Genomic DNA, 20,642 nt, shown 5'->3' with positions numbered 1-20,642 from the left:
ACCCCAGTGTCATACAGGGACAGACCTGCCCCCACCAGTACTGTACCCCAGTGTTATACAGTGACAGACCTGTCCCCACCAGTACTGTACCCCAGTGTTATACAGGGACAGACCTGTCCCCACCAGTAATGTACCCCAGTGTTATACAGGGACAGACCTGACCCCACCAGTACTGTACCCCAGTGTTATACAGGGACAGACCTGACCCCACCAGTACTGTACCCCTGTGTTATACAGTAACAGACCTGTCCCCACCAGTACTGTACCCCAGTGTTATACAGGGACAGACCTGTCCCCACCAGTACTATACCCCAGTGTTATACAGGGACAGACCTGTCCCCACCAGTACTGTACCCCAGTGTTATACAGAGACAGACCTGACCCCACCAGTACTGTACCCCAGTGTTATACAGGGACAGACCTGTCCCCACCAGTACTGTACCCCAGTGTTATACAGAGACAGACCTGACCCCACCAGTACTGTACCCCAGTGTTATACAGGGACAGACCTGTCCCCACCAGTACTGTACCCCAGTGTTATACAGGGACAGACCTGTCCCCACCAGTACTGTACCCCAGTGTTATACAGGGACAGACCTGTCCCCACCAGTACTGTACCCCAGTGTTATACAGGGACAGACCTGTCCCCACCAGTACTGTACCCCAGTGTTATACAGGGACAGACCTGACCCCACCAGTACTGTACCCCAGTGTTATACAGTGACAGACCTGTCCCCACCAGTACTGTACCCCAGTGTTATACAGGGACAGACCTGACCCCACCAGTACTGTACCCCAGTGTTATACAGAGACAGACCTGTCCCCACCAGTACTGTACCCCAGTGTTATACAGTGACAGACCTGTCCCCACCAGTACTGTACCCCAGTGTTATACAGGGACAGACCTGACCCCACCAGTACTGTACCCCAGTGTTATACAGAGACAGACCTGTCCCCACCAGTAGTGTACCCCAGTGTTATACAGGGACAGACCTGTCCCCACCAGTACTGTACCCCAGTGTTATACAGAGACAGACCTGTCCCCACCAGTAATGTACCCCAGTGTTATACAGAGACAGACCTGTCCCTACCAGTACTGTACCCCAGTGTTATACAGGGGCAGACCTGTCCCCACCAGTACTGCAGCCCAGTGTAATACAGTGACAGACCTGTCCCCACCAGTACTGAAACCAAGTGTTATACCGAGACAGAGCGGTCCCCACCAGAACCTTCCCTCGTGAAATACAGCGACAGACCTGTCCCCACCAGCAGTGTACCCCAATGTTACAGTGACAGACCTGTCTCCACCAGTGCTGTACCCCAGTGTAATACAGTGACAGACCTGTCCCCACCAGTACTGTACCCCAGTGTTATACAGGGACAGACCTGTCCCCACCAGTACTGTACCCCAATGTTATACAGGGACAGACCTGTCCCCACCAGCACTGTACCCCAGTGTTATACAGTGACAGACCCGTCCCCACCAGTACTGTACCCCAGTGTTATACAGGGACAGACCTGTCCCCACCAGTACTGTACCCCAGTGTTATACAGTGACAGACCTGTCCCCACCAGTACTGTACCCCAGTGTTATACAGTGACCGACCTGTCCCCACCAGTACTGTGCCCCAGTGTTAGACAGTAACAGACCTGTCCCCACCAGTACTGTGCCCCAGTGTTATACAGTGACAGACCTGTCCCCACCAGCACAGTACCCCAGTGTTATACGTGGACAGACCCGTCCCCACCAGTACTGTGCCCCAGTGTTATACAGTGACAGACCTGTCCCCACCAGTCCTGTGCCCCAGTGTTATACAGTGACAGACCTGTCCCCACCAGTCCTGTGCCCCAGTGTTATACAGTGACAGACCTGTCCCCACCAGCACAGTACCCCAGTGTTATACAGTAACAGACCTGTCCCCACCAGTACTGCACCGCAGTGTTATACAGGGACAGACCTGTCCCCCACCAGTATTGTACCCCAGTGTTATACAGGGACAGACCTGTCCCCCACCAGTATTGTACCCCAGTGTTATACAGGGACAGACCTGTCCCCCACCAGTACTGTACCCCAGTGTGATACAGCGACAGACCTGTCCGCACCAGTACTGTACCCCAGTGTCATACAGTGACAGAACAGTCCCCACCAGTACTGTACCCCAGTGAAATACAGTGACAGACCTGTCCCCACCAGTACTGTGCCCCAGTGTTATACAGTGACAGACCTGTCCCCACCAGCACAGTACCCCAGTGTTATACGTGGACAGACCCGTCCCCACCAGTACTGTGCCCCAGTGTTATACAGTGACAGACCTGTCCCCACCAGTACTGTACCCCAGTGTTATACAGTAACAGACCTGTCCCCACCAGTCCTGTGCCCCAGTGTTATACAGTGACAGACCTGTCCCCACCAGTACAGTACCCCAGTGTTATACAGTGACAGACCTGTCCCCACCAGTACTGTGCCCCAGTGTTATACAGTGACAGACCTGTCCCCACCAGTACAGTACCCCAGTGTTATACAGTAACAGACCTGTCCCAACCAGTACTGCACCGCAGTGTTATACAGGGACAGACCTGTCCCCCACCAGTATTGTACCCCAGTGTTATACAGGGACAGACCTGTCCCCCACCAGTATTGTACCCCAGTGTTATACAGGGACAGACCTGTCCCCCACCAGTACTGTACCCCAGTGTGATACAGCGACAGACCTGTCCGCACCAGTACTGTACCCCAGTGTCATACAGTGACAGAACAGTCCCCACCAGTACTGTACCCCAGTGAAATACAGTGACAGAACAGTCCCCACCAGTACTGTACCCAATGTTATACATGGACAGACCGGTCCCCACCAGGACTGTACGGCAGTGTAATACACTGACAGACCTGTCCCCACCAGTACTGTACCCCAGTATTACACAGTGACAGACCTGTCCCCACCAGTGCTGAACCCCAGTGTTATACAGCGAGAGACCTGTCCCCACCAGTACTGTACCCCAGTGTTATACCGAGACAGAGCGGTCCCCACCAGTACTGTGCCCCAGTGTTATACAGTGACAGACCCGTCCCCACCAGTACTGTACCCCAGTGTTATACAGTAACAGACCTGTCGCCACCAGTACTGTGCCCCAGTGTTATACGTGGACAGACCTGGCCCCACCAGTACTGTGCCCCAGTGTTATACAGTAACAGACCCGTCCGCACCAGTACTGTGCCCCAGTGTTATACGTGGACAGACCCGTCCCGACCAGTACTGTACCCCAGTGTTATACAATAACAGACCTGTCCCCACCAGTACTGTACCCCAGTGATATACAGTGACAGACCCGTCCCCACCAGTACTGTACCCCAGTGTTATACAGTAACAGACCTGTCCCCACCAGTACTGTACCCCAGTGTTATATAGTGACAGACCTGTCCCCACCAGTACTGTACCCCAGTGTTATACAGTGACAGACCTGTCCCCACCAGTACTGTACCCCAGTGTTATACAGAGACAGACCTGTCCCCACCAGTACTGTACCCCAGTGTTATACAGGGACAGACCTGTCCCCACCAGTACTGTACCCCAGTGTAATACAGTAACAGACCTGTCCCCACCAGTACTGTACCCCAGTGTTATACAGTGACAGACCTGTACCCCAGTGTTATACAGTAACAGACCTGTCCCCATCAGTATTGTACCCCAGTGTTATACAGTAACAGACCTGTCCCCATCAGTACTGTACCCCAGTGTTATACAATAACAGACCTGTCCCCACCAGTACTGTACCCCAGTGTTATACAGACACAGGCCTGTCCCCACCAGTACTGTACCCCAGTGTTATACAGTAACAGACCTGTCCCCACCAGTACTGTACCCCAGTGTTATACAGTGACAGACCTGTCCCCACCAGTACTGTACCCCAGTGTTATACAGGGACAGACCCGTCCCCACCAGTACTGTACCCCAGTGTTATACAGGGACAGACCCGTCCCCACCAGTACTGTACCCCAGTGTTATACAGGGACAGACCCGTCCCCACCAGTACTGTTCCCCAGTGTTATGCAGAGACAGACCTGTCCCCACCAGTACTGAAACCAAGTGTTATACCGAGACAGAGCGGTCCCCACCAGAACCTTCCCTAGTGAAATACAGTGACAGACCTGTCCCCACCAGCAGTGTACCCCAGTGTAATACAGTGACAGACCTGCCCCCACCAGTACTGTACCCCAGTGTTATACAGGGACAGACCTGTCCCCACCAGCACTGTACCCCTGTGTTATACAGTGACAGACCTGTCCCCACCAGTACTGTACCCCAGTGTTATACAGTGACCGACCTGTCCCCACCAGTACTGTGCCCCAGTGTTATACAGTAACAGACCTGTACCCCAGTGTTATACAGTAACAGACCTGTCCCCATCAGTATTGTACCCCAGTGTTATACAGTAACAGACCTGTCCCCATCAGTACTGTACCCCAGTGTTATACAATAACAGACCTGTCCCCACCAGTACTGTACCCCAGTGTTATACAGACACAGGCCTGTCCCCACCAGTACTGTACCCCAGTGTTATACAGTAACAGACCTGTCCCCACCAGTACTGTACCCCAGTGTTATACAGTGACAGACCTGTCCCCACCAGTACTGTACCCCAGTGTTATACAGGGACAGACCCGTCCCCACCAGTACTGTACCCCAGTGTTATACAGGGACAGACCCGTCCCCACCAGTACTGTACCCCAGTGTTATACAGGGACAGACCCGTCCCCACCAGTACTGTTCCCCAGTGTTATGCAGAGACAGACCTGTCCCCACCAGTACTGAAACCAAGTGTTATACCGAGACAGAGCGGTCCCCACCAGAACCTTCCCTAGTGAAATACAGTGACAGACCTGTCCCCACCAGCAGTGTACCCCAGTGTAATACAGTGACAGACCTGTCCCCACCAGTACTGTACCCCAGTGTTATACAGGGACAGACCTGTCCCCACCAGCACTGTACCCCAGTGTTATACAGTGACAGACCTGTCCCCACCAGTACTGTACCCCAGTGTTATACAGTGACCGACCTGTCCCCACCAGTACTGTGCCCCAGTGTTATGCAGTAACAGACCTGTCCCCACCAGTACTGTACCCCAGTGTTATACAGTAACAGACCTGTCCCCACCAGTACTGTGCCCCAGTGTTATACAGTGACAGACCCGTCCCCACCAGTACAGTACCCCAGTGTTATACGTGGACAGACCCGTCCCCACCAGTACTGTGCCCCAGTGTTATACAGTGACAGACCTGTCCCCACCAGTACTGTACCCCAGTGTTATACAGTGACAGACCTGTCCCCACCAGTACTGTACCCCAGTGTTATACAGTAACAGACCTGTCCCCACCAGTACTGTACCCCAGTGTTATACAGTAACAGACCTGTCCCCACCAGTACTGTACCCCAGTGTTACACAGTGACAGACCTGTCCCCACCAGTACTGTGCCCCAGTGTTATACAGGGACAGACCTGTCCCCACCAGCACTGTACCCCAATGTAATACAGCAACAGACCTGTCCCCACCAGTACTGTACCCCAGTGTTATACAATAACAGACCTGTCCCCACCAGTACTGTACCCCAGTGTTATACAGTAACAGACCTGTCCCCACCATTACTGTACCCCAGTGTTATACAGTGACAGACCCGTCCCCACCAGTACTGTACCCCAGTGTTATACAGTGACAGACCTGTCCCCACCAGTACTGTACCCCAGTGTTATATAGTGACAGACCTGTCCCCACCAGTACTGTACCCCAGTGTTATACAGTGACAGACCTGTCCCCACCAGTACTGTACCCCAGTGTTATACAGAGACAGACCTGTCCCCACCAGTACTGTACCCCAGTGTTATACAGTGACAGACCCGTCCCCACCAGTACTGTACCCCAGTGTTATACAGTGACAGACCCGTCCCCACCAGTACTGTGCCCCAGTGTTATACAGTGACAGACCCGTCCCCACCAGTACTGTACCCCAGTGTTATACAGAGACAGACCTGTCCCCACCAGTACTGTACCCCAGTGGTATACAGGGACAGACCTGTCCCCACCAGTTCTGTACCCCAGTGGTATACAGGGACAGACCTGTCCCCACCAGTACTGTACCCCAGTGTTATACAGAGACTGACCTGTCCCCACCAGTACTGTACCCCAGTGTTATACAGAGACAGACCTGTCCCCACCAGTACTGTACCCCAGTGTTATACAGAGACAGACCTGTCCCCACCAGTACTGTACCCCAGTGTTATACAGAGACAGACCTGTCCCCACCAGTACTGTACCCCAGTGTTATACAGGGACAGACCTGTCCCCACCCAGTACTGTACCCCAGTGTTATACAGTGACAGACCTGTCCCCACCAGTACTGTACCCCAGTGTTATACAGTGACAGACCTGTCCCCACCAGTACTGTACCCCACTGTTATACAGGGACAGACCTGTCCCCACCAGTACTGTACCCCAGTGTAATACAGGGACAGACCTGTCCCCACCAGTACTGTACCCCAGTGTCATACAGGGACAGACCTGTCCCCACCAGTACTGTACCCCAGTGTTATACAGAGACAGACCTGTCCCCACCAGTACTGTACCCCAGTGTTATACAGGGACAGACCTGACCCCACCAGTACTGTACCCCTGTGTTATACAGTAACAGACCTGTCCCCACCAGTACTGTACCCCAATGTTATACAGGGACAGACCTGTCCCCACCAGTACTGTACCCCAGTGTTATACAGAGACAGACCTGACCCCACCAGTACTGTACCCCAGTGTTATACAGGGACAGACCTGTCCCCACCAGTACTGTACCCCAGTGTTATACAGAGACAGACCTGACCCCACCAGTACTGTACCCCAGTGTTATACAGAGACAGACCTGTCCCCACCAGTACTGTACCCCAGTGTTATACAGGGACAGACCTGTCCCCACCAGTACTGTACCCCAGTGTTATACAGGGACAGACCTGTCCCCACCAGTACTGTACCCCAGTGTTATACAGGGACAGACCTGTCCCCACCAGTACTGTACCCCAGTGTTACACTTTGACAGACCTGTCCCCACCAGTACTGTACCCCAGTGTTATACAGGGACAGACCTGACCCCACCAGTACTGTACCCCAGTGTTATACAGAGACAGACCTGACCCCACCAGTACTGTACCCCAGTGTTATACAGGGACAGACCTGTCCCCACCAGTACTGTACCCCAGTGTTATACAGAGACAGACCTGACCCCACCAGTACTGTACCCCAGTGTTATACAGAGACAGACCTGTCCCCACCAGTACTGTACCCCAGTGTTATACAGGGACAGACCTGTCCCCACCAGTACTGTACCCCAGTGTTATACAGGGACAGACCTGTCCCCACCAGTACTGTACCCCAGTGTTATACAGGGACAGACCTGTCCCCACCAGTACTGTACCCCAGTGTTACACTTTGACAGACCTGTCCCCACCAGTAATGTACCCCAGTGTTATACAGGGACAGACCTGACCCCACCAGTACTGTACCCCAGTGTTATACAGGGACAGACCTGACCCCACCAGTACTGTACCCCTGTGTTATACAGTAACAGACCTGTCCCCACCAGTACTGTACCCCAGTGTTATACAGGGACAGACCTGTCCCCACCAGTACTGTACCCCAGTGTTATACAGAGACAGACCTGACCCCACCAGTACTGTACCCCAGTGTTATACAGGGACAGACCTGTCCCCACCAGTACTGTACCCCAGTGTTATACAGAGACAGACCTGACCCCACCAGTACTGTACCCCAGTGTTATACAGGGACAGACCTGTCCCCACCAGTACTGTACCCCAGTGTTATACAGGGACAGACCTGTCCCCACCAGTACTGTACCCCAGTGTTATACAGGGACAGACCTGTCCCCACCAGTACTGTACCCCAGTGTTATACAGGGACAGACCTGACCCCACCAGTACTGTACCCCAGTGTTATACAGTGACAGACCTGTCCCCACCAGTACTGTACCCCAGTGTTACACTTTGACAGACCTGTCCCCACCAGTACTGTACCCCAGTGTTATACAGGGACAGACCTGACCCCACCAGTACTGTACCCCAGTGTTATACAGAGACAGACTTGTCCCCACCAGTACTGTACCCCAGTGTTATACAGTGACAGACCTGTCCCCACCAGTACTGTACCCCAGTGTTATACAGGGACAGACCTGACCCCACCAGTACTGTACCCCAGTGTTATACAGAGACAGACCTGTCCCCACCAGTACTGTACCCCAGTGGTATACAGGGACAGACCTGTCCCCACCAGTACTGTACCCCAGTGTTATACAGAGACAGACCTGTCCCCACCAGTAATGTACCCCAGTGTTATACAGAGACAGACCTGTCCCTACCAGTACTGTACCCCAGTGTTATACAGAGACAGACCTGTCCCCACCAGTACTGTACCCCAGTGTTATACAGAGACAGACCTGTCCCCACCAGTACTGTACCCCAGTGTTATACAGGGACAGACCTGTCCCCACCCAGTACTGTACCCCAGTGTTATACAGTGACAGACCTGTCCCCACCAGTACTGTACCCCAGTGTTATACAGTGACAGACCTGTCCCCACCAGTACTGTACCCCAGTGTTATACAGGGACAGACCTGTCCCCACCAGTACTGTACCCCAGTGTTACACAGGGACAGACCTGTCCCCACCAGTACTGTACCCCAGTGTTACACAGGGACAGACCTGTCCCCACCAGTACTGTACCCCAGTGTTATACAGTACCTGACCTGTCCCCACCAGTACTGTACCCCAGTGTTATACAGTGACAGACCTGTCCCCACCAGTACTGTACCCCAGTGTTATACAGTGACAGACCTGTCCCCACCAGTACTGTACCCCAGTGTTATACAGTGACAGACCTGTCCCCACCAGTACTGTACCCCAGTGTTATACAGTGACAGACCTGTCCCCACCAGTACTGTACCCCAGTGTTATACAGTGACAGACCTGTCCCCACCAGTACTGTACCCCAGTGTTATACAGTGACAGACCTGTCCCCACCAGTACTGTACCCCAGTGTTATACAGTGACAGACCTGTCCCCACCAGTACTGTACCCCAGTGTTATACAGTGACAGACCTGTCCCCACCAGTACTGTACCCCAGTGTTATACAGTACCTGACCTGTCCCCACCAGTACTGTACCCCAGTGTTATACAGTGACAGACCTGTCCCCACCAGTACTGTACCCCAGTGTTATACAGTGACAGACCTGTCCCCACCAGTACTGTACCCCAGTGTTATACAGTGACAGACCTGTCCCCACCAGTACTGTACCCCAGTGTTATACAGTGACAGACCTGTCCCCACCAGTACTGTACCCCAGTGTTATACAGTGACAGACCTGTCCCCACCAGTACTGTACCCCAGTGTTATACAGTACCTGACCTGTCCCCACCAGTACTGTACCCCAGTGTTATACAGTACCTGACCTGTCCCCACCAGTACTGTACCCCAGTGTTATACAGTGACAGACCTGTCCCCACCAGTACTGTACCCCAGTGTTATACAGTGACAGACCTGTCCCCACCAGTACTGTACCCCAGTGTTATACAGTGACAGACCAGTCCCCACCAGTACTGTACCCCAGTGTTATACATTGACAGACCTGTCCCCACCAGTACTGTACCCCAGTGTTATACAGTGACAGACCTGTCCCCACCAGTACTGTACCCCAGTGTTATACAGGGACAGACCTGTCCCCACCAGTACTGTACCCCAGTGTTATACAGTGACAGACCTGTCCCCACCAGTACTGTACCCCAGTGTTATACAGGGACAGACCTGTCCCCACCAGTACTGTACCCCAGTGTTATACAGTGACAGACCTGTCCCCACCAGTACTGTACCCCAGTGTTATACAGTGACAGACCTGTCCCCACCAGTACTGTACCCCAGTGTTATACAGTGACAGACCTGTCCCCACCAGTACTGTACCCCAGTGTTATACATTGACAGACCTGTCCCCACCAGTACTGTACCCCAGTGTTATACAGTGACAGACCTGTCCCCACCAGTACTGTACCCCAGTGTTATACAGGGACAGACCTGTCCCCACCAGTACTGTACCCCAGTGTTATACAGTGACAGACCTGTCCCCACCAGTACTGTACCCCAGTGTTATACAGGGACAGACCTGTCCCCACCAGTACTGTACCCCAGTGTTATACAGTGACAGACCTGTCCCCACCAGTACTGTACCCCAGTGTTATACAGTGACGGACTCAGTGGTTATTATGGTCTTGCCGCTCTCACTTACACGTTGCTAGGGGACGGTTCTCCATCCTCCCGGCCACAGTCCCTCCGCCATCCGCCAGCAGCACACTTCCGCTTCCGGTTCGCTAGACGTCATCGTGACCTCGCCTTTTAATCTCTTAAAGGGGCTTGTGTCCCATCACTAACTCCTCAGTAACTCCTCAGAAACCCCTCAGTAACCACTCAGAAACCCCTCAGTAACTCCTCAGAAACCCCTCAGTAACCCCTCAGTAACTCCTCAGAAACCCCTCAGTAACTCCTCAGAAACCCCTCAGTAACTCCTCAGAAACCCCTCAGAAACCCCTCAGTAACTCCTCAGAAACCCCTCAGTAACTCCTCAGAAACCCCTCAGTAACCCCTCAGTAACTCCTCAGAAACCCCTCAGTAACTCCTCAGAAACCCCTCAGTAACTCCTCAGTAACCACTCAGAAACCCCTCAGTAACTCCTCAGAAACCCCTCAGTAACTCCTCAGAAACCCCTCAGTAACTCCTCAGTAACCACTCAGAAACCCCTCAGTAACTCCTCAGAAACCCCTCAGTAACTCCTCAGTAACTGCTCTGGAACCCCTCAGTAACCCCTCAGAAACCCCTCAGTAACTCCTCAGAAACCCCTCAGAAACCCCTCAGTAACTCCTCAGAAACCCCTCAGTAACCACTCAGAAACCCCTCAGTAACTCCTCAGAAACCCCTCAGTAACCACTCAGAAACCCCTCAGTAACTCCTCAGAAACCCCTCAGTAACCCCTCAGTAACTCCTCAGAAACCCCTCAGTAACTCCTCAGAAACCCCTCAGAAACTCCTCAGAAACTCCTCAGTAACCCCTCAGAACTCCTCAGAAACCCCTCAGAAACCTCTCAGTAACTCCTCAGAAACTCCTCAGTAACCCCTCAGTAACCCCTCAGAACTCCTCAGAAACCCCTCAGAAACCTCTCAGTAACCCCTCAGTAACTCCTCAGAAACCCCTCAGTAACCCCTCAGTAACTCCTCAGAAACCTCTCAGTAACTCCTCAGAAACCCCTCAGTAACTACTCAGAAACCCCTCAGAAACTCCTCAGTAACCCCTCAGTAACCCCTCAGAACTCCTCAGAAACCCCTCAGAAACCTCTCAGTAACTCCTCAGAAACCCCTCAGAAACTCCTCAGTAACCCCTCAGTAACCCCTCAGAAACTCCTCAGTAACCCCTCAGAAACTCCTCAGAAACCCCTCAGTAACTCCTCAGAAACCCCTCAGAAACTCCTCAGTAACCCCTCAGTAACCCCTCAGAACTCCTCAGAAACCCCTCAGTAACCCCTCAGTAACTCCTCAGTAACCCCTCAGTAACCCCTCAGTAACCCCTCAGAAACTCCTCAGAAACCCCTCAGTAACCCCTCAGTAACTCCTCAGTAACCCCTCAGTAACCCCTCAGTAACCCCTCAGAAACTCCTCAGAAACCCCTCAGTAACCCCTCAGTAACTCCTCAGAAACCCCTCAGTAACTCCTCAGAAACCCCTCAGTAACTCCTCAGAAACTCCTCAGCAACTCCTCAGAAACTCCTCAGTAACTCCTCAGAAACCCCTCAGTAACTCCTCAGAAACTCCTCAGAAACCCCTCAGTAACCCCTCAGAAACCCCTCAGTAACTCCTCAGTAACCCCTCAGTAACTCCTCAGTAACCCCTCAGTAACTCCTCAGAAACCCCTCAGTAACTCCTCAGTAACCCCTCAGTAACTCCTCAGTAACTCCTCAGAAACCCCTCAGTAACTCCTCAGAAACTCCTCAGTAACTCCTCAGAAACTCCTCAGTAACTCCTCAGAAACCCCTCAGAAACTCCTCAGTAACTCCTCAGAAACCCCTCAGTAACTCCTCAGAAACCCCTCAGTAACTCCTCAGAAACTCCTCAGTAACTCCTCAGTAACTCCTCAGAAACCCCTCAGAAACCCCTCAGAAACTCCTCAGTAACTCCTCAGAAACCCCTCAGTAACTCCTCAGTAACCCCTCAGTAACTCCTCAGAAACCCCTCAGTAACCCCTCAGTAACTCCTCAGAAACCCCTCAGTAACTCCTCAGAAACCCCTCAGAAACTCCTCAGTAACTCCTCAGAAACCCCTCAGTAACTCCTCAGAAACCCCTCAGAAACTCCTCAGTAACTCCTCAGAAACCCCTCAGTAACTCCTCAGAAACCCCTCAGAAACCCCTCAGTAACTCCTCAGAAACCCCTCAGAAACTCCTCAGTAACTCCTCAGAAACCCCTCAGTAACTCCTCAGAAACCCCTCAGAAACTCCTCAGTAACTCCTCAGAAACCTCTCAGTAACTCCTCAGAAACCCCTCAGTAACTCCTCAGAAACCCCTCAGAAACTCCTCAGTAACTCCTCAGTAACCCCTCAGAACTCCTCAGAAACCCCTCAGAAACCTCTCAGTAACTCCTCAGAAACTCCTCAGTAACCCCTCAGTAACCCCTCAGAACTCCTCAGAAACCCCTCAGAAACCTCTCAGTAACCCCTCAGTAACTCCTCAGAAACCCCTCAGTAACCCCTCAGTAACTCCTCAGAAACCTCTCAGTAACTCCTCAGAAACCCCTCAGTAACTACTCAGAAACCCCTCAGAAACTCCTCAGTAACCCCTCAGTAACCCCTCAGAACTCCTCAGAAACCCCTCAGAAACCTCTCAGTAACTCCTCAGAAACCCCTCAGAAACTCCTCAGTAACCCCTCAGTAACCCCTCAGTAACCCCTCAGAAACTCCTCAGTAACCCCTCAGAAACTCCTCAGAAACCCCTCAGTAACTCCTCAGAAACCCCTCAGAAACTCCTCAGTAACCCCTCAGTAACCCCTCAGAACTCCTCAGAAACCCCTCAGTAACCCCTCAGTAACTCCTCAGTAACCCCTCAGTAACCCCTCAGTAACCCCTCAGAAACCCCTCAGAAACTCCTCAGAAACCCCTCAGTAACCCCTCAGTAACTCCTCAGTAACCCCTCAGTAACCCCTCAGTAACCCCTCAGAAACTCCTCAGAAACCCCTCAGTAACCCCTCAGTAACTCCTCAGAAACCCCTCAGTAACTCCTCAGAAACCCCTCAGTAACTCCTCAGAAACTCCTCAGTAACTCCTCAGTAACTCCTCAGAAACCCCTCAGTAACTCCTCAGAAACTCCTCAGAAACCCCTCAGTAACCCCTCAGAAACCCCTCAGTAACTCCTCAGTAACCCCTCAGTAACTCCTCAGTAACCCCTCAGTAACCCCTCAGAAGCCCCTCAGTAACTCCTCAGTAACTCCAAAGGAACCCCTCAGGAACTCCTCAGAAACCCCTCAGTAACTCCTCAGCAACCCCTCAGTAACCCCTCAGTAACCCCTCAGAAACTCCTCAGGAACCCCTCAGGAACCCCTCAGTAACTCCTCAGAAACCCCTCAGTAACTCCTCAATAACCCCTCAGTAACTCCTCAGGAACCCCTCAGTAACTCCTCAGAAACCCCTCAGTAACTCCTCAATAACCCCTCAGTAACTCCTCAGAAACCCCTCAGTAACTCCTCAGAAACCCCTCAGTAACCCCTCTGTATCTCCTCAGGAACCCGTCAGTAACTCCTCAATAACCCCTCAGGAACCCCTCAGTTACTGTTCAGTAACTCCTCAATAACCCCTCAGTAACCCCTCAGTAACTCCTCAGTAACTCCTGAGAAACCCCTCAGTAACTCCTCAGGAACCCCTCAGTAACTCCTGAGAAACCCCTCAGTAACCCCTCAATAACCCCTCAATAACCCCTCAGTAACCCCTCAATAACCCCTCAGTAACTCCTCAGTTACTGCTCAGTAACCCCTCAATAACTCCTCATTAACCCCTCTGTAACTCCTCAGGAACCCGTCAGTAACTCCTCAATAACCCCTCAGGAACCCCTCAGTTACTGTTCAGTAACTCCTCAATAACCCCTCAGGAACCCCTTAGTTACTGTTCAGTAACTCCTCAATAACCCCTCAGGAACCCCTCAGTTACTGTTCAGTAACTCCTCAATAACCCCTCAGGAACCCCTCAGTTACTGTTCAGTAACCCCTCAGTAACTCCTCAGGAACCCCTCAGTAACCCCTCAATAACCCCTCAGTAACTCCTCAATAACCGCTCAGTAACTCCTCAGTTACTGCTCAGTAACCCCTCGGTAACGCCTCAGAAACCCCTCAGTAACTCTTCATTAACCCCTCTGTATCTCCTCAGGAACCCGTCAGTAACTCCTCAATAACCCCTCAGGAACCCCTCAGTTACTGTTTAGTAACTCCTCAATAACCCCTCAGGAACCCCTCAGTTACTGTTCAGTAACCCCTCAATAACCCCTCAGTAACTCCTCAGGAACCCCTCAGTAACTCCTGAGAAACCCCTCAGTAACCCCTCAATAACCCCTCAGTAACCCCTCAGTAACTTCTCAGTTAACCCCTCAGTAAGCCCTCAATAACTCCTCAGTAACCCCACAGTAACTCCTCAGGAACCCCCTCAGTAACTTCTCAGTTAACTCCTCAGTAACTCCTCAGGAACCCCTCAGTAACTCCTCAGAAACCCCTCAGTAACCCCTCAGTAACTTCTCAGTTAACCCCTCAGTAAGCCCTCAATAACCCCTCAGTAAACCCTCAGTAACTCCTCAGGAATCTCTCAGTAACTCAGTATGGGCAGGACGGTGGCTCGGTGGTTAGCACTGCTGCCTCACAGCGCCAGGGACCCGGGTTCGATTCCTGCCTCAGGTAACTCTCTGTGTGGAGATTGCACATTCTCCGTGTCTGCGTGGGTTTCCTCCAGGTGCTCCAGTTTCCTCCCACAATCCAAGGATGTGCAGGTCAGGTGAATTGGCCATGGTAAATTGCCCATAGTGTTAAGGTGGATTAGTCAGAGGGAAATGTAGGGGATTGGGTCTGCGTGGGTTGCCTTTGGAGGGTTGGTGTGGACTTGTTTCCACACTGAAGGTAATCTAATCTGTAAAAAAACCCTCAGTATCCTCTCAGGAACCTCACAGTATTCAGGAACCTCTCAGTAATCTCACAGTGACCCCCTCAATAACCTGTAGCGATGCTGAGGCAGAGTGAAGCCAAGGGTCATCAAGGCTGGATCATTCCATCTGGTCAATACTGAGACTGGGACATTTTTCATCCGGAATGTACTGAAAAGTTACAGGGAACAGGCCGGCATGTTCTCATTGAATGGTAATACAGATTCAATGGGCTGAATGCCCTGTTTTGCTCCTTGCTCTTGTGAATCACTTCAGTGTAAGTTCACATGACAGCTTTTGAATCATTTCTCATTCAGAACTGTTCAGCTCCTCCCAGCAACAGTCCCTTTTTTTCCTGATGGCCAAAGTTAACTACTGCTACTCCACCAAGGACATGCAGGTCCTTGGACTCCTCCATCGCCAGGCCATAGCAACACGATGGCTAGAGGAAGAGCGCCTCATCTTCTGCCTAGGAACCCTCCAACCAAAAAATATAGCTGAAGCTTTCGCAGCAATCCTCAGCCAGAATTGCCAAATGGATGATCCGTCTCGGCCTCCTCCGTGGTCACCAGCATCAAGAAATGATTGGAAGCACTGGATACTGTAAAGCTCTAGACATCAAGTCCACATCTGACTGAGTGTGGCATCAAGGAGCCCGAGCAAAACTGGAATCAATGGGAATCAGGGGCAAACTCTCCGCTGGTTAGAGTCATACTTGGCACACAGGAAGATGGTCATGATTGTTGGAGGTCATTAATCTCAGCTGCAGGACATCTCTGCAGGAGTTCCTCATGGTAGTGGCCTAGACCCAACCATCTTCTGCTTCATCAATGATCTTCCCTCCATCATAAAGTCAGAAATGGGGATGTTCTCTGATGATTGCACAATGATCAACACCAGGGACATGAGGCTGTTTTCATTAGAGAGAAGAAGGTTGAGAGCTGAGTTAATTGAGACACATCAGATAATCAGAGGGCTAGATAGGGTAGACAGTAAGAGCCTTTTTCCTCGGATGGTGATGGTTAGCACAAGGGAGCATAGCTTTAAATTGAGGGGTGATAGATATGGGACAGATGTCAGAGGTAGTTTCTTTACTCAGAGTAGTAGGGGCGTGGAACTCACTGCCTGCAACAGGAGTAGACTCACCAATTTTACAGGCATTTAAATGGTCATTTGGATAGGCATACGGACGAGAATGGAATAGTGTAGGTTAGATGGGCTTCAGATTGGTTCGACAGGGCGGCACAACATCGAAGGCCGAAGGGCCTGTACTGCGCTGTAGTGTTCTATGTTCTACCAGTCACGACTCCTCAGATACTGAAGCAGTCTATGTTCAGATGCAGCAAAGCCTGGTCAATATTGTATTGAATTGAATTGAATTTATTGTCACGTGTACCGAGGCACAGTGAAAAGTTTTGTCTTGCGAGCAATGCAGGCCGATCATAGAGTTAAGAAGCATAGATAAGTAAATAGCAGATAAACAGTGGCAAAAACAAAAACACAGGTACAGGCGAATGTTAAAAGTTTGAGAGTCCATTCAGTATTCTAAAAACAGTAGGGTAGAAACTGTTTCAAAACCAGCTGGTGCGTGTGTTCCCCGATGGTAGAGGTTATAGAAAAGCATTGCCAGGGTGGGATATGTGAGAATGCTGGTGGCCTTTCCTTGAGAGCGGGCCTGGTAGATGGATTCTATAGATGGGAGGTTGGCCTTTGTGATTGTCCGGGCCGAGTTCACCACTCTCTGTAACTGTCTCCGATCTTGAATGGTACAGTTGCCATACCAGGTAGTGATACATCCAGACAGAATGCTCTCGATGGCGCACCTATAAAAGTTGGCGAGGGTATTCGCCGTCATGGCAAATTTCCTCAGCTGTCTAAGGAAGAAGAGACGTAACCTGTGCATCCACATGAAGAGTCTAAGAAAGTTTGTTGAGGATGACCACTCCCAAGAGCTTGACACTCTCCACTCATTCCCCCTCTGTGCTGTTAATGTGTGGGGGGGCATGAGTAACATCCCACCAAAAGTCAATAATGGGTTCCTTGGTTTTGCTGGCGTTGAGAGCTAGGTTGTTCTCAGTTCACCATTTTTCCATGTCTTCCACCTCCCATCTTTAGTCTGTTTCGTCGCCATCTGAGATTCGACTGACTATGGTGGTGTCATCAGTGAACTTGTAAATGGCATTAGTCTGGTATTTGGCGACGCAGTCATGGGTATACAGTGAGTACAGTAGGGGGCTGAGTACACACCCCTGGGGGCCTCCAGTGTTGAGTGTTAGTGAGGATGAAATATTGTCCCCAATCTTCACTAATTGTGGCCTGTGGGTAAGGAAACTAAGGATCCAGTTGCAGAGAGTGGAGCTTAGTCTGAGATCACTAAGTTTAGTAATCAGTCTTGAGGGGATAATAGTGTTGAAGGCTGAACTGTAGTCAATGAGTAGGATTCTTACGTAGCTGTTCTTGGTGTCCAGATGTTCTAGGGAGGAGTAAAAGACAAGTGATATGGCATCAGACATGGATCTGTTGGTCCAATAGGCAAATTGGAGTGTGTCAAGAGTAGTGGGGAGTTTATTAATACCATGACCAGCCTTTCAAATCACTTCATGACCACTGAAGTTAGGGCCACTGGGCAGGAGTCATTGAGACATTCTTAGGCACAGGGATGATGTTGGCCCTCGTGAAACAGGCAGGGACAGTGGCCTGCTGCAGGGAGAGGTTGAAGATGTCTGTGAAGACCTTTACCAGTTGATCTGTGCATGCTCTGAGTGTACGGCCTGGTGCTCCATCTGGTCCCATTGCTTTCCTTGGATTCACATGAAGGAAAACAGATCTGACCTCTGATGCAGTGACTGTTGGGATAGGTTCGTCAGGACATGTCAGAATAGGTGTTACCTGTCCGCCGAAATTCCGCTCAAAGTGAGCATAGAAGGCGTTGAGATGATCTGGGAGGGCTGTGTCATTGTCTGCTATCTTGCACTGTCTCTTTTTAGAACCTGTGATGTCATTCAGTCCTTGCCCTAGTCGTCAGGTGTCTGTCTGGGTCTCTAGTTTGGATCGGTATTGGTCCTTGGTTGTCCTAATGTCTCTGCGAAGGTCATACTTGGATTCCTTATATTTGAGTGGCTCTCCTGATCTGAAGGTCTCACGTCTGGTTTTTAGCAGGTTCTGTATGTCCTGATTCATCCAGGATTTGTTCTATGTTCTATATATATGTTTCCTGTTGGGGAACACCCAGATTGACTCCCTTGGTATACGGTCCTCCACACACTTGCTGATAAAGTCTGTGACGGTGGTGACGTACTCGTCCAAGGTACCTGCAGACTGTTTGAACCCGGCCCAATCAGATGGAACACCCCGAGGCCAATCTTAGATCGCCAGTCACAATAACCAGGGCCTCGGGGTGTTCCGTCTGCTGGGTGTTAGTGGTGGAGTACAGCACATCCAAGAGCTTCCTCAAACTTCGCTTGTGGCAGTATCTATACAGCAGTTAGTATAGCAGTGGGAAATTCCCATGGTAGATAGAAGGGGTGGCATTTGATGGTGAGGAATTCAAGGTTTGGGAAGCAATGGCTGCCCAGGGTTGCAATGTCCATGCACCACAAGTTGTTGATTAAAAAGCAAACCCCTCTGCCCTTTGTCTTATCCAAGGATGTTGTACAGTCCATACGATGGATAGAAAAACCAACTGCCAGAAGTGTGCAGTCAGGAATGGGTGGTTGAGCCAGGTTTCTGTGAAGCAGTGTGCAGAGCAGTCCTGGAGCTCCTGCTGGAAGCTGAGCTGTGATCTGAGTTTGTCCATCTTGTTCTCCAGAGATTGTACATTTGCTCGGGGTAAGCTAGGAAGGGGGATCTTGAAACCACATTGTCGGGGTCTTACTTGCAGGCCGGCGCACTTCATAGAACATAGAACATAGAACAATACAGCACAGAACAGGCCCCTCAGCCCACGATGTTGTGCCGAACTTCTAACCTAGATTAAGCACCCATCCATGTACCCATCCAAATGCCGCTTAAAGGTCGCCAATGATTCTGATTCTACCACTCCCACAGGCAGCGCATTCCATGCCCCCACCACTCTCTGGGTAAAGAACCCACCCCTGACATCTCCCCTATACCTTCCACCCTTCACCTTAAATTTATGTCCCCTTGTAACACTCTGTTGTACCCGGGGAAAAAGTTTCTGACTGTCTACTCTATCTATTCCCCTGATTATCTTATAAACCTCTATCAAGTCACCCCTTATCCTTCGCCGTTCCAACGAGAAAAGGCCGAGAACTCTCAACCTATCCTCGTACGACATACTCTCCATTCCAGGCAACATCCTGGTAAATCTTCTCTGCACCCTCTCCAAAGCTTCCACATCTTTCCTAAAGTGAGGCGACCAGAACTGCACACAGTAGTCCAACTGTGGCCTCACCAAAGTCCTGTACAGCTGCAACATCACTTCACGACTCTTGAATTCAATCCCTCTGCTAATAACGATAATACTCCATAGGCCTTCTTACAAACTCTATCCACCTGAGTGGCAACCTTCAAAGATTCCTTCCTCACAGGTTTCTTACATTTGAGTTGTGTGGTGGTCTGGTGGAGTGGATTGTGACTGCTTCCAGTTAAGTGATCGTTCCTAGCACCCAATATCTAAATCAAAGCACCTCACCTGATTGGTGAGTTCACTTAACACCTTCAGCAGCCACTCCCACCACTGACACTCAGTAGCAGCAGTGTGTACTATCTACAAGATGCACTGCAGAAATTCACCAAAGATCCTCAGGCAGCACCTTCCAAACCCATCACCATTTCCCTCTAGAACTCACCAGCAAGTTCCTCTCTAAGCCACTCACTATCGTGACTTGAATATATGGTCTCAACAAGGTCAGTGTGGACTTGTTGGGCCGAAGGGCCTGTTTTCACACTGTAAATAATCTAATCTAATATATTATCATTCCTTCACTGTCACTGGGTCAAAATCCTGCAACTACCTCCGTAAGGTCATGGTGGATCACCCTGCAGCACATGGACTACAGCGGTTCAAGAAGGCAGCTCACCCCCACCTTCTCAAGAGAGCAAATAAGGACAGACAATAAATGCTGGCCCTTGATTCTGTCCTTCCTCCTGCTCTGCACTGACAACTTACCCAATAATTAGCCCCTCTTGCGACCTTATCCAATGACCTGCAGTGGACAGGGATTGAGTGAGGCTGTTACTGTTGGTAGTAAATTGCATGTAGAGACAGGAAATGAACAGGACGTTTTAGACTCTGTCTCTGAGTGCCTGACTTACAAGACAATTGGTGGAAATGGTTCAGTTTGTCAGAGTGGTTGTCACTTAGAGCTGAGGCAATGTGGAACCTTAACTTAATTCTTTCTGTTCACAGCTTCCAGAGGCATCT

At 50.9% G+C, this 20,642-nt stretch overlaps 1 protein-coding gene across 1 annotated transcript in view; it reads right to left on the bottom strand.

Moving 5' to 3' along the window:
- The window catches only part of trappc10 (trafficking protein particle complex subunit 10), a 108,268-nt gene extending 97,868 nt beyond the window's left edge, over nt 1–10,400 (bottom strand). Inside the window, exon 1 of the mRNA XM_072585855.1 lies at nt 10,329–10,400. Coding sequence (XP_072441956.1) covers nt 10,329–10,353 — 25 coding nt within the window. The 5' untranslated portion in view covers nt 10,354–10,400. The remainder of the gene's footprint in view (nt 1–10,328) is intronic.
- Between the last annotated feature and the right edge of the window lie 10,242 nt (nt 10,401–20,642).

This window comes from Chiloscyllium punctatum, chromosome 15 (assembly GCF_047496795.1).
Source record: "Chiloscyllium punctatum isolate Juve2018m chromosome 15, sChiPun1.3, whole genome shotgun sequence".
NCBI classification, from domain to species: domain Eukaryota; kingdom Metazoa; phylum Chordata; class Chondrichthyes; order Orectolobiformes; family Hemiscylliidae; genus Chiloscyllium; species Chiloscyllium punctatum.
Note: the sequence above shows the minus strand (reverse complement) of the source record. Positions and strands in the feature narration are given on the sequence as shown.